Source organism: Microtus pennsylvanicus, chromosome 13 (assembly GCF_037038515.1).
Source record: "Microtus pennsylvanicus isolate mMicPen1 chromosome 13, mMicPen1.hap1, whole genome shotgun sequence".
Lineage (NCBI taxonomy): Eukaryota > Metazoa > Chordata > Mammalia > Rodentia > Cricetidae > Microtus > Microtus pennsylvanicus.
This window is the reverse complement of record NC_134591.1, coordinates 53,079,862-53,093,704: the sequence shown is the minus strand read 5'-3', so window position 1 is coordinate 53,093,704 and position 13,843 is coordinate 53,079,862. Positions and strand designations below refer to the sequence as shown.

General features: G+C 38.3%; 1 protein-coding gene across 4 annotated transcripts in view; it reads right to left on the bottom strand.

The window, feature by feature from the left end:
- The window catches only part of Foxj3 (forkhead box J3), a 107,108-nt gene that overhangs the window by 8,506 nt on the left and 84,759 nt on the right, over positions 1-13,843 (bottom strand). For 3 of the 4 annotated variants that reach the window (XM_075947114.1, XM_075947116.1, XM_075947117.1), the window contains exons 6-9: positions 12,570-12,671; positions 5,073-5,201; positions 1,976-2,150; positions 1,034-1,447 (exon numbers count right to left, since the gene is read on the bottom strand). In XM_075947114.1, the coding sequence (XP_075803229.1) occupies positions 1,034-1,447; positions 1,976-2,150; positions 5,073-5,201; positions 12,570-12,671 (820 nt within the window). The remainder of the gene's footprint in view (positions 1-1,033; positions 1,448-1,975; positions 2,151-5,072; positions 5,202-12,569; positions 12,672-13,843) is intronic. The other variant, XM_075947118.1, reaches the window with a different exon arrangement.

The window sequence follows — 13,843 nt, the reverse complement described above, 5'->3', positions numbered from 1 at the left end:
CTTCTAATCTCTAGTCTGACAGTCTGTAAATAGCCTTATCACCTTAAAAACAAAACTTGGTGCTGGCCCTTTTCATCTGTATAGTATAAATAATGACCAGGAAGGGAAACTCTCATGCAAATGAGTGTTCTTGCCTCTTTCAAATTTCATTTTCTTACTTTGTAGTTGACCTTAGAAGATACATTGTTGTTGGGGATAATGATCATGGAAGAGCATTTGCCTAGTGTATGGTGAGGCCATAGATTCAATCTCCTACACTACCAAAAAGTTATTCTCTTCATAAGTTATAATGGACAGTTATTTGTTCAATAGACTCTTTTTTTTTGTTTGTTTTTGTTTTTTTGAGACAGGGTTTCTCTGTGGCTTTGGTTCCTGTCCTGGAACTAGCTCTTTGTAGACCAGGCTGGCCTCAAACTCACAGAGATCCGCCTGGCTCTGCCTCCCAAGTGCTGGGATTAAAGGCGTGCGCCACCACTGCCCGACTGTTCAATAGATTCTTAAAATACTCATTTTAAAATCTTCATTTTGATTTTTTGTTTGTTTTAGTAAAATAGAAGGTAAACATAGGTTTGAGACTAGCTCAGACCGCCTGTTGAGAAACTCCTAAAAAAATAAAAACAAGTAATTTATTCTAAATCATAAGAGCTGTAAAATAAAGATTCAAATAGAGGTCTTTATGGCATAACTTGTGATGCTTCTTGTACACTTACATAGACTCACGGGGGGCAAATAGATCACACATTCCAGTCATTCAAATCTCACTAAAAGCAGTGGCAGGGGCAACACAAGAATATAAGCAAAACTTGTAAGGCTGAGTTTGCCTATGCTGATGCATTTTAATTAAGGAAATCTATGTCACCCATGGGTTGAATAAGATGAAATGAATACATTGAATATATATGGTTTACTACTGTAGTAAAGAAAGAGGAAAGGGAACAAGTAAAAAAGGTTTCAGTAGTAAGTTCTGCACGAGGCCCAAATAACAAAGGACAGGTCTAATTCAGTTATTCAAACATAAGCAGAAGAAACTTACCAGAATTACAGGATACCTGTTGTGGGGGTGGGGGTGGCTGATGTGCTAATGTCTGATGCTGATGGTTTGGATGATGCTGTATGTGCTGATGTGGAGAGGGGTGCTGGGAATGAGGCGGCTGGAGCTGGCTGTGTTGTTGTGGGTGTGATGCTGGGTGCTGGGGACGCTGTGGGTGTTGTGGTAAACCATGCGGTCGATGGGGTGTGTGTGGAGAGGGCTGTGTGTGCATTTGGGGGTGGGACAGTGAGACCTGTGCAACTGAATTACTGCCTGTGGCATTGAGGCCACTGTGACTGTTGGGCAGGCTGCTTTGGTTACTGTGTGGGTGAGAGCTCACTGTACTGCTAGGAGAGTGCTGATAGGAACATGAAGTGTGGGGCTGCTGGGAAGATTCGGAAGGGATGCTCATCAAACCTAAAACAGAATAAGAGCATTCACGGTTAAATTTCCTTCTATCTTATGACACTTGCAGTAGAATTATTTACAAAGCAAGGCATTCATATGTAAGAAAGCAATACATGAACACACATGCACTCATGTACACACATACACAGTTTTTTAAAACTGCCATAAACAAACCCACAAACATGGTGATAAACTCCAGGGGCCTCTCAGTGCTAATGCTAGTCAGAATGAAAAGAAAACCCATGTACTCTTGTGGTGTAACCACTACCACTCCAACATCCCATATGCCACAGATGTGGTGTGAGAATTCTTCAGCACAGTGCTCTAGGACACCTTCGTAATCAAGTCAACTATGCATACAAGTTGAAATGAATGTGTCATTCCTTTGCCACAACATAAATATACACAGAAATCAGTAAGCCACAAGAGGCGTAATAAATCTTACCCAAACCTCATTGTAACTGTTCTAAAATTAAGCAAGTCTAACACCTAGTCTTTGTTAAATTAAAACATCTATATTACCAAAAAGAAGCTCACCTTGTTGACTGAGTGACTGCTCAAAAACTGACTTATAAAGACTCCGAAATGAGGCACTGAGATCTTCAAAATTGTATTCTGTGAAAAGCAGTTGTTTATCTCGTTCTGGAAGATTATACTGTGGCTGCTGCTGAGGCGTTAATGATTGAGAGACTGGTTCTGGATGATTAGTCACCTAATAAAAGACAACAATGAATATAATGGCTTGACATTAGTGTCAACCTGAAATTCAGTCAATCACCTCAGCCTATGGCTTTCCCATCTTTTAACCAGGCACACCTTTGAAGGGTCATAGGAAAATCACTGGCACAAATCTTGAGGAACCACAGAAATCCAATCCAGCTTCCACTTGCACAAGCAAGACAGTAAGTTCAAAGAAATTCAGTGACTTTTGTCATTGAAATGCAAGTGAGAGACAAGCTGAGACTGGAATTCTCCCTGTCTCTCTGCATCGTGATTTCCACAGACTGCACTATACTATAAAGCTACCAAATCCTGCTTCCATCTCTCTGTATCATCTTCATGTAAGTTCAAATACCATCAGCAGACATAGGACACTGACCAAAACAGCATTCATCGATTTTAGAAGGAACTGAAGGGAACATGAATGGAAGAGATAAACAATACAGTAGACTGGAGGGCCTGTCCAGCACGTGCAATACCCCGACAACAATCCTAATACGAACTCTTGTCCCCCTAAAGAAACCCAAACAATGACTCCCAAATCTGCAAACCCAAAGGAGATCCTGAGTTATACAGGTAGCATAGATATACCACCAAGACCTCAAAAAATAAGAAGCATTGAGTGTATGTTAAGTTTAAAAGGCATATTTGTTCATTTATGCTTGGGTCAGTTAGCTGCCTGCATGCCATATCATGTATGTAATCATGAGCCCCTTGAATCCTAGCAGGCCTAGGATAATATGGAGAATGCAGGAAAGCTCAGAGGTCATTTAGTCTGGTACATACAACTGTGAACAAGAATTAGCTCTGAAAACTGTGTAACCTGAAATTAGATTTTTTTAAAAATAACTACATACCTTTTATTTTTTGCTAGAGATGGAACCCAAGGTTCTACATATGCTGGGCAAATGCTCTGCCAATGAGTTACATCTACAGCCCTTCATCAACTGTATTTTTGAAGGATTCTACCAAAAAGTGAAAAACTACCATTTGTTTAGTGTTCTGTAATTTAAGGTCGGTATATTTTCTAAAAATTTAGTTATTCAAAATGATGCTCATGTGGCATTTGCAATAATAAGGAAAATATTAATTTTCTTTTTTTCTTTGGTTTTTCTAATTCTAGTTCCAAAAGATCTAAAGACCTCGACATGCATAGCCACAGACACATATAATACAAAATATCCATACACATAAGATAAAAATAAATAAGCCTCTTTAAATTTTAATTTTTTTATGAAGATGAATGAGTCCATCAGCTGCATCCTGGTAACCTTACACATGACCACACAAATTATAAAGGAAAAGTCCAAGCACAGAATTTTAATGTCATACTCTGATAATTCCCAAACATGACAAGAAGTGGTTTTGCGAAGGGTGCCTTATCTTGTGAGTTAACCATGGGGCAGCTTCTCATTGGTCTCCCTGGCTCAGTGAGGGACAGGTTTGTCTTGACTCCCAAAATGGCTATTACTGCAAGATATAAAACTATTCAACTGCCATATAAAATCCATTGCTCCACTAGAGAACCCATTATTCATGCTGTCTGCACATGGATAGGGACAGTCTGGTTTGATATTGCCATGTGAGACATAGGAACTGACATCATTCTGATCTGCTTACACTGCACAGTATTACTTACTTATAATTATACACTTTTAAGTTTTATGCAGATTTTTTTGTTTTGTTTTAAGGTTTCTGTGTGGAGTCCTGGCTATCCTAAAACTCACTCTGTAGACCGGGCTGTCTAAAATTCACAGAAATCTGTCTGTCTCTGCCTCCCAAGTACTGGGATTAAAAGTGTGCATCACTACCGCCTAGTCCTTTATGTAGATTCTTAAACTAATCTATGTAAGTAATAAAACTGCTTAATCACATATAAATTATCTTCTAAGGCTACAGACTTGTACCACAGAGCACTGTCCACTGTTGCTAAGAAATATCTGACTAACACTTTGTTGGATTTTTGCTGTTGTGTTTGGTTTTTCAAGGCAGGGTTTCTCCGTGTGGTCCTGACTGTCCTGGAACTCACACTGTAACCCAGGCTGGCCTCAGACCCAAGAGATCCATCTGCTTCTGCTGGTATTAAAGGTATATGCCACCACCACCTGGCAACACTTTGTTGTTAAATGAAAGCAGCAGTCTGTAATGCCTAGTTGAACAGTCTGATACTCACACAACAGGTGTGACATGCTAGTTCTTTTGTCCTCTAGTCTGAGGAATGTTGTTGCCCCTCCCTTCCCCCAACCTCCTTTCTCATAGACAAGGTCTCAGGTATCCCAGCCTGAATCTGAGCTCATTATATACCTGAGACTGGCGTTTTAGCTTCTGATCCTCCTTCCTCCACATCCCAAGTACTGGGATTACAGACCAGTACTACCTGCCCAAATTTAAGGCTTCATGCATGCTAGACGATCACTCTATCAACGGAACTACAGTCTCAGATCCAATAAATGTTTAGTGCTTACTTTTATGTTATAATACTAAGCCCTAATCTTTGATTTCTTTGGTATCAAGACACTTGACACTTAAGCAACTAAAAATCATTAAATGTTTGCTTACTAACAATCTCTTCATTTCTTTAATCACCTAAGTACAGTAGGCTCTCCACATCTGTGGGTTCCATGTCTGTGGATTCAACCAAACAGATAAAAAATATTTTGAGGGAAATTCTTTTGTCGTGTACATTATAATAGGTATTTAAGTCATTGAAAGAGGATTTAAAATAAGTGAACTGTGTAGGCCACATGCAAGTACTACACCATTACGTATAAGGGACATGAACGTTGTGTTAGGTAGGTTTTTGTCAACTTGATACATCTGAGAAGCGGGAACCTCAATTGAAAAAGTGTCTCCATTAGACTGGCCGATGACTAAATGAATATCTAACAAAGAAACTAACTTCATTAGGACTTACCGGTGTATAACTATGCACACTTCCAACACTGTTCAAATTAACAGATGCCAAACTCTGGTCTGAGAGACTGTTGTTAAGGCTGCTGCGTGGACTATCACTGCCGTCCTGATCAGTGTTGTACAATGCTACCTGGAATGTAAAGAAAAGCAGCAACTGAATACACAGCTCCTACAGTGAAGAGGGCTATAAAGCAGCACTACAAAACCAAAACTGACCCTACAGCATAAAACAAAAAACCAGTGGTCTTTCCTTCAGGGTCTGTGCCAATTCCAAGTTCAAATGTTAATTCCTTAATCACTACCATGAAATAATTTTCTTACTGTTCTCAATCTAAAGAGCATACCTGTCTAGAACATAAACAAAATGTAGCAGGTATAATTAGTAAATATTTAATATCAGAAGGTAATAGAAAAAAATCTATCATGTGTGGTAGATGTGTCCACACATGCAAGTGTATTCCTGTGGTGGTATTTTGTTTGTGGTCTAGCAAAAGTTTGCCTGAAGATCAGAGTGTGGAGCAAGCCACTAGCCATAGTGGCCAGGCAGTGGTGACACACACCTTTAATCCCAGCACTTGGGAGACAAGAGACAGAGATCTCTGTAAATTCAAGGCCACCCTGGTATACCTGAGACTGATCGAGTCTAACAGAGAAACAGAGCCAGGTAGTGTGGCTCATACCTTTAACCCCAGCACTTGGGAGTCACACACCTTTAATCCCAGCACTAGGGATAGAGGTGAAGTGAAAAAGGAATATGGCTGGCAAACAGAGGAATATAAGGCAGGAAGAGACAGGAGGTCAAGGTATTCCATCTGAGAAAGCATTCATTCAGTCTGATGATTCATAGAGATAGGATTGCCCCTCCGGTCTGAGGTAGAGGTAAGAACTCTCTAGTGGCTGTCTGCTCTTCTCTGATCTTTCATCTTTCACCCCCTAATATCTGACTCCGAGTTTTTATTATTAAGACAAACTAGAATTCACACTACATATTCCCTTTTAAGAAAAATTTCAAAAGCATCAGTGTTTCTTAAATTAAAAACCCATAAAACTATGGATATTTGATATTTTTAATTGGCATATATGGCATACTGAAAATTGTAACAACTTATAATTGATTAACTCACTTAAATAGGCATTAACCCAATTTACATGCTAACATTAAAATTTTCATTCACTGGAAGTAAAATGAAAAGAGCGATGTTCTACATCTTTGTAACTTCTCAGTGTCTGACTTGATAGGAAACGCCTAGCTTCTCATTAGCTGCTTCAACATGCAGTCAGTTGATGTGCTGCTTTAAGTGCAAGCACAAACAGCATTAATGAACTCATGTAACTATGGATAATCTTTGACACATCAAAACATGCCACATATCAAGTTTTAAAAAACTGAAGTTGAAATATGGAATTAGAAACCATGGCATTAAATTTTTTATACTCAGTCAAATCTGTTCTACCTTGAACTTTGAAATAACTGCAAATTATTATCTATATGTAATGTTATAACATCATCTGGAATACAATTTCTTAAATCATCTTCTAAGTGTTGACATATTTCACTATCACATCTGTTAACACCACCCCAATCCCATTAGAAACGGAAATACCTTAGCGGTGAGAAGGTGGCAGACTCACTGTAGTGGAGTCCCCTAAAATTCAAGGTCTTTCATTTGAAAGCTTGGATTTTGCCTTAAGAATCAGTTAATGCTGATTGTTTTTCCTGAGGTAGCAGCATTGCTATGTTCATTTGTAAAATATTATTTGCCAACACTTAAACTAAATAATGTTACAATTGTTCTTCCAAATGAAAACAGAAATCCATGAACATGACAGCTCCCAACTCAACCACACACATGCTTTTTTTAAAAAATACTCATTGTACTCGGTAAAGTATTTCTGCATTCTCCCCCACGGAATGCTAAACATGCATGTGCTCCGTGGGAACAATTCAGTACAACTATTTTTTCTGCTATACCAAAGTAAACCTGGTTTTAAGTTTTGTTTAGCTTGAGATCTGTGGCAGTGAAGAATATAAAGACCTACTAGTACGGAGGGTGCTGGTACCTCAATTAGGCTAAAATGCAGTAGACTAATGTTATCTACCACTGGTTTGGGCACACCAGTGAAAAACAAATACAAAAACAACAAGTATGTTATTATGAAACCAGCTCTGACGTCAATGGACTCATGACAAAGGACTGAGTTACTTGGCCATCCAGAGCTGACACCACCTCACTGTTTTCCCCAAACCTTGCTGGTGCTCCTCCTCACCATCCATGTCAGCGGCCTCATCTGTTCTACGATATGGACCATCTACAACTACTGATAGGTTTTTTGTTTGTTTGTTTGTTTTTAAGACAAGGTTTCTCTGTAGCTTTGGAGCCTGTCCTGGAACTAGCTCTTGTAGACCAGGCTGGCCTCAAACTCACAGAGATCCATCCACCTGCCTCAGCCTCCTGAGTGCTGGTATTAAAGGCATGAGCCACCACCACCCCCTGACAACCTGACATGTTTTTCTATTTTAGAATTATTTATGGTTACTCCACAATGCCTTGTTTCCTATTGCGTTATCTGCTCAAAATATCACTGCTTTCCTCCTATTAAAAATATTTTATCTGACTGAGAACTCTATCTTTTATAATTTAGACTTCAGAGCTATGTAAAATTGATTTTTCTACACAGAAGGTCCCTTGTACATTTAATGAAGACATTGCTGGATTTATTCAAAGAGTCTATATCTATTCTTATGTTAGTACCACAATTTCATTTATAGTAGGCATTCTCTTGCTTAATATTTGGAAGAACAAATTCTCCTTTAAGTTTGTGTGTACAGACTAGAGTACCTCAGGTGCCAACATCAGCAATGTTATCTACTTCTTTGTGACAGTGATTCTCACTGACTTAGTTTATCAATTAAGCCAGACTGGCTGGCCACTGAGCCAAGGACCCTCCCTTTCTCCCCCTCTTCAGTGGAGGGTTACAATGTATATCACCACGTCCAGCATCTTTACAAGGGTTCTAGGATTCACCTAGGCACTCATGTTTGTAAGGTTCAGTAGTATGAATATGAAATGCCCCCCTCCAGACTCACATATTTAGCACTTGGTCCCTGGCTGGTGGTGCCATTTGGGAAGGTTGTGGGGCCTTCAGGGATTGTCAACAGTGCCACACCACTTTCTGCTTTCTGAATGCTGATGCAATGTGACCAGCTTGGGCCTCTGCTGCCACGACATCCCCGCGTGAGTGCAAATCCTTCCTTAAATTTTTTCTAGTCAGGTACTCTGTCACACGAATGAGCAAGTACTATACTACAAGAGGCAATTGCCTTACCAACTGAGCTGTTTCCTAGGCCCATATTTTCTTTTTGGCCATTTGGCTTCCCACATTCTCAATCTGTCTCGTCCTTCCGTCAGTCCTTCCATCCATCCTCTCTCCCTTCCTCCCTCTCTAAAAGCACATCAGGATTTTGACTGACATCACATCAGTATCAACTGGGAAAAACTTACTTCTTTACAATAGTCATCTACATAAAGATTGCGTGTTTAGTTATACCGTTATTTTCTGTCAATAATAATTTAAAATTTCATGTATAATTCATCTTTTATTTAATTCTAGGTACTTGGCATAGTTTAATGCTAATTTAAATGTCTCCCTTAAAATATCCTGAGCCACTGAGATATCTCAATGGAAAAATCATATGTAGGCCAAGTATAAGACCTAATTTTAAACTCTAGAACCCTCATGGTGGGAGGAGAAAACTCCAGAAAGTTGTCCTCTGACCTCCACACATGCACAATGGTCTGTGCGTCCATCTTCCTTCCCACAGTTAATTAACATACATTTTTTAAAAATTCTATCTGTGGATAGTTATAGAAATACAACTGCTTTCTAAGATCAAATACTGGTCTACTATCAAGAGAGTTTACAAATTTACATCTTAAAACACTATCACTTTATCTGTACATGCTTGAGTTTTCTATGTGAACAATCAAGTTATCCATGAATGACAACTCAACAGCTTCTTTTATCTCCCCATGTGTCTACATAATATCTTCAACATGTCTTTTAGCTTCTCTGTGAACAGCATTCATAACAGTCTTAATAATCATTCCTAGACTAGTTGTACCATCCATGTTATTTCAGGTCTGACTGTGAAATTCTCCACATTACTGGATGTTTTCTTCCTTCCTACTTCTCTGCCTGGTCCCTTCTTTTGCAAGACCAGTGCTGGCTTGCAGGTATGCATCACCACGCCCAGCTACTGCCTGGTACTTTCTTACCTCATACAAGACATTATGACTTTCACCTTTTCCAGACATGTGTTTTTATGTCCTCATAAATGTTCTCTGGCTTCTCGTTTATTGAATAGTCACCTCTATTTCACTGACTTCTCATTTTATTACCATCATCCTTCACTTCGTTTGTTTTGCTTGTTTTCAGACACTTAAGTCATTAATACTTAACCTTTGTGAGGCCTATTATACATAACTGAGGCTATTCTTTGTATCCCACAGGCTTAAGTCACTTGTATTTTTCATTGACTTTCGAGTATTTTCCAATTTATGTCTTATTTCTATGATCCTTAAGAGCCTACTGTTTTACAAATTCTGGAGAAACTTTTTGACTATCCTTTTGCTATGACTTCTAAGCCTAATTCTACTGTAATAAAAATACAATCTGTATGGTTATTGATACGTCTTCCAAATTTGCTGGGGCCTTCTTTATGACCTAAGATAAATCATCATTATATGATTGATTTTGGTAACTACTACATATTTTGCAACTGTTATAATTTAGATTTTCTAATTTGGGTTCAAATTTTCTACAACTCTAATGTAATTTTTTGTTGTTGCTTGCTATTGTGATCTTGATTTTCTTGTTCTGAGTTTATAAATATGTTAATAGCTAGATAGTGGTGGCACATGCCTTTAATCCCAGCACTCGGGAGGCAGAGGCAGGTGGATCTCTGTGAGTTCGAGGCCAACCTGGTCCAAGAGAGGCTCCAAAGCTACACAGAGAAACCCTGTCTCTATCCCCCCCCCAAAAAACATGTTAAAATCTACCATTATAAATAATGGTCTGTCTATTTCCTCTTTCAATCCTGTCAGTTTTTGAGGGTATGCTATTAGATACATACAAATATTTATCGTTTCATAATAAAATACAAATACCCCTTATAAAATACAAATTTTCACTTAAGATGTATCTTTTATAAGTAGTGCCAAGGTGAACTTTTCTTCCCCTAACCAGTCTAAAGCCCTTGCCTTTAAAGTTAAGTATTGTTTGTATTTACATTTCATGTTATTTCTGGTAAAACCAGATTTAAATGCTTTTTGTTTTCTTTCCTTCTATTTCTTTTTTTCTTTCCCTTCCTATTTTTGAGATTTATTATATTTCCTTATTCCACTGGTATATTCTTTTATTGGTTTTTAAAATAATCTGCAGCAGTGATTTATAAAGGTATGGAACTTTGATCAGTAATTTGTGGGAAATTATAGCTCTGGATGATCTCCAAATAGAATGTAGCTGTCTTCTACCAAGAATACTCATGCACCACTCTACAAATAGCTGAGGCTAGTCTGTCATGGTCTGTGTTTAGTCAGAGAACAAACTCTAGCCAATATAACTTGGTATTCACCACAGCTCTCACTAACTGAAATGCAATTTTTGTTCCCTGGAAAGACTGCTAGATTCTGGCTACTTTGTTTATAAATCTGAGTTCAAACTCGTAGAATTTGGACTTAATACTTAAAAGTAGATATTGCTTACAGAAACCTCAACTCCCAATGGTTCTCAGGATCTTGTCTCCTCCTAAATATCCATTCATTTCACAGTCTGCTCCCTCAGGCTTCTGCAGCCCTCACTCATGCCTGCTCAAGGCTGCTGTTCCTCTGACATCTGTCATGAATTGGTAAGATATGTCCCAAAGGAAAATTTTATCTCGTCCCACATATTTGCCTGGTCCCTGAATCACTAGCTGTCTGTCTCCATTGCCTCCTTCCTCTTCGGCCCCTCGGGTACATGTGCAAGTGTGGTTGTCTGTGTAGGGTGGGGAAAGACAGGCAGAAGGTTTTTCTGGTATTGGGTATCTAAGAAAGAAATGCAAAAACTGCGACTTCTTAGACATCATATGACTTGGTCAGAAAGTCCTAACATTATTTCTTCCTGGGTCCTAATAACTTCAGCTGTCCATGGTTGTTAGGCCCTCGGCATCTTTTAGACTACTGCAAAAGCTGTAGTAGAGATTTCCAATTTCAAATCATATACTTCACCAAAAAATTTTCAGTTTAGCTGCACATCATTATAGAGTTGCTACTGAGATGTACAGATGTCTAGGCCCTATTCACAAAGACAGAGTAATCAAACTGTTAGGATATCACAGAACTCCGTCACTACCAGGAAACACACAAACACTTCCTTCCCAAGTGACTGTAATCATTCCACAGTTGCCATATGGAAAGAAAAATAATTATACTTCTACTCTAAGTGTCCTTTCAAAATTAAAATCTGATTATGTCACAAATAAAACCTTGATAATCTTTACCTTCCTATAAACAAATCCCATAGGTACATGATATAAAATTTGTACTTACATATGTGAATAAGAAAAATCAAAGACTGAAAAGCAGAAAACAGTGCAGACACAGCTAGGAAGAGAAGAGGGCAAAAGCTCCAGGGACAAGGTAAAAGCAAGAGTGAGGAATGTGAACACGAATAACAAACAAAGGTGCGTGGTCTCAAGACTCCGTGGTTCACAGGAAGAGCCAACTCATGAAGCTCCCAACACACGTGAAGACTTCTGACAGAGAACTGTCTTGCAAGAAGAGGCATTTGCACTCCATTGTGTATCTAGCCGCCAATATCACCAAAAATACAGCAGACTACCAAATGTGATTTCTGGGTTTATTTCTAGACTTGGATATGACAAAAACAGGTTGACTACCATTACAAAATCTCTATGTGGTTGTTAGAATTATGCAAATTGCTTGTTTTATGGGATTCTGTTGATGCCTATTATGTTGATTCTAGTGGAATCATCTGAGAGATAGGCCTGAACACACCCATGAGGGATTATCTTGATTACATTAACTGCTGTGGAAGGACCCATCTTAGCTGTGAGGAAGACCATACCTTGGGTTAAGACCCTGGACTATATAAAAATGGAAAAATCAAGCTAAGTACTGGCATTCATTCATCACTCTGTACCTGGGTTCTCAACATGATGGATTGTACTCTTAAATTGTGAGTCAGGATAAGCCCTTTCTCCCTCAAATTATTTATCATAGTACTTTATAAAATCAACAAGAAAAGAAACTGAGAAGAAAATTTCATAAAATTTGACAATTATTTCCTTCAACTACATATTTGGAAAACCAATCAAATTTTCAAAACAAATTGATAAAACATCTGAACTTCACCATACACAACTCTATTGTCAATATAAAAGTAAACTAAATATATTACTCAAAGACATTTAGAAATGTTGAAAAAGTGGAATTACTTTGTTAGTCACAGTGTTGATTGCCAGAGTTGGAGAGGCACTTCCCGAAATAATACACTCCATTCCCAAAGAATCTGAATCTATGCTATATGGAGTTGAGGCCTAAAATACAAGAACAAAATAAACAATTATTAGCTCGTATATCCAACAGTTTGACACAGTTTGAAAGGGATTTTGTCAAAATCTCCTACATCTAGTTTTGTGTTTTTTAAATATGAAAATGAGTATCTATTAAAATCCCTTCCAAATTCTTACTATATTAAGAACTACTACTGACCTATTTCTATCAAGTATACTGGTACAGCTACCCCCTTACAACTTCAGTGAATCTCATGATAGGGAAGTGTAGGGTGGAGCTGGCTCCTAAGAACCTTCTTCACTTCTCCTTTTCAGCCAGTTATCTACTCATAGCTGCAGGCTTGGAACTACCTCTCCCAGGCTTATCTGCAGCTAGCTGCAGCCCTGTGACTATGTCAGTGGTCAATGAAATGTGAGTAAAACATGAAATGTCTGCAGCTTTCTTTGAAAGAAGCTTGCTTGCCTGCAATCTCTTTCCCTTATACTATGCACTGGAACATACATATGATAGGACTAGTCTTGTTTATCCTGAAAGCTGAGTTAGGCAACAACAAAGAAACACTGGAAAAACAAGATTAGAAAGAATCTGGGCATCTGAATGACAGCAGAGCAACAGGACTCTGTGTCCCTCTGACCCAATCTACACTTCTGCCTTCACCTGAGAAATATATATATATATAGTTTAAGCCTCTCTGGTATAATATTATTGCTATTGCTTGCACATAAAACAAAACAATATCATAAGTAATATGTCCTATGTACTGTTAAACATAAGGTTCCAAAACATTACACAATGTTGTCTGTTTTTAAAGAGTGTGTGTCTCAAAAATTCAACATCAATGTTAAAAGTTTAAGAAAAAAAAATATAAATAACTTGTAACCATGGTGCCAATTTCTCTGGATAGAACTCTGACCTTCACATGCCATAACTGAGCAAGACTCTTAAAGCTCATACTTGGAGCTAGTTTCATCATTTAGTAACAGTAATTGTGGGCTTGCATGAGGTCCAAGGCTCTGGATTCATCCTACCCCCAAGAAAGCAACAAGAAGCCCTAAAGAAAAATTAATCTACAGATGTCCATCTACGATTAAGATGTTAGAATGAATGAGATATTAAAATGGCTATTAATATGTTCATGAAATAAAGAACATTTGGACAAAAATAAGGAAAAGCTCAGTGAAGAATTAAAAACACA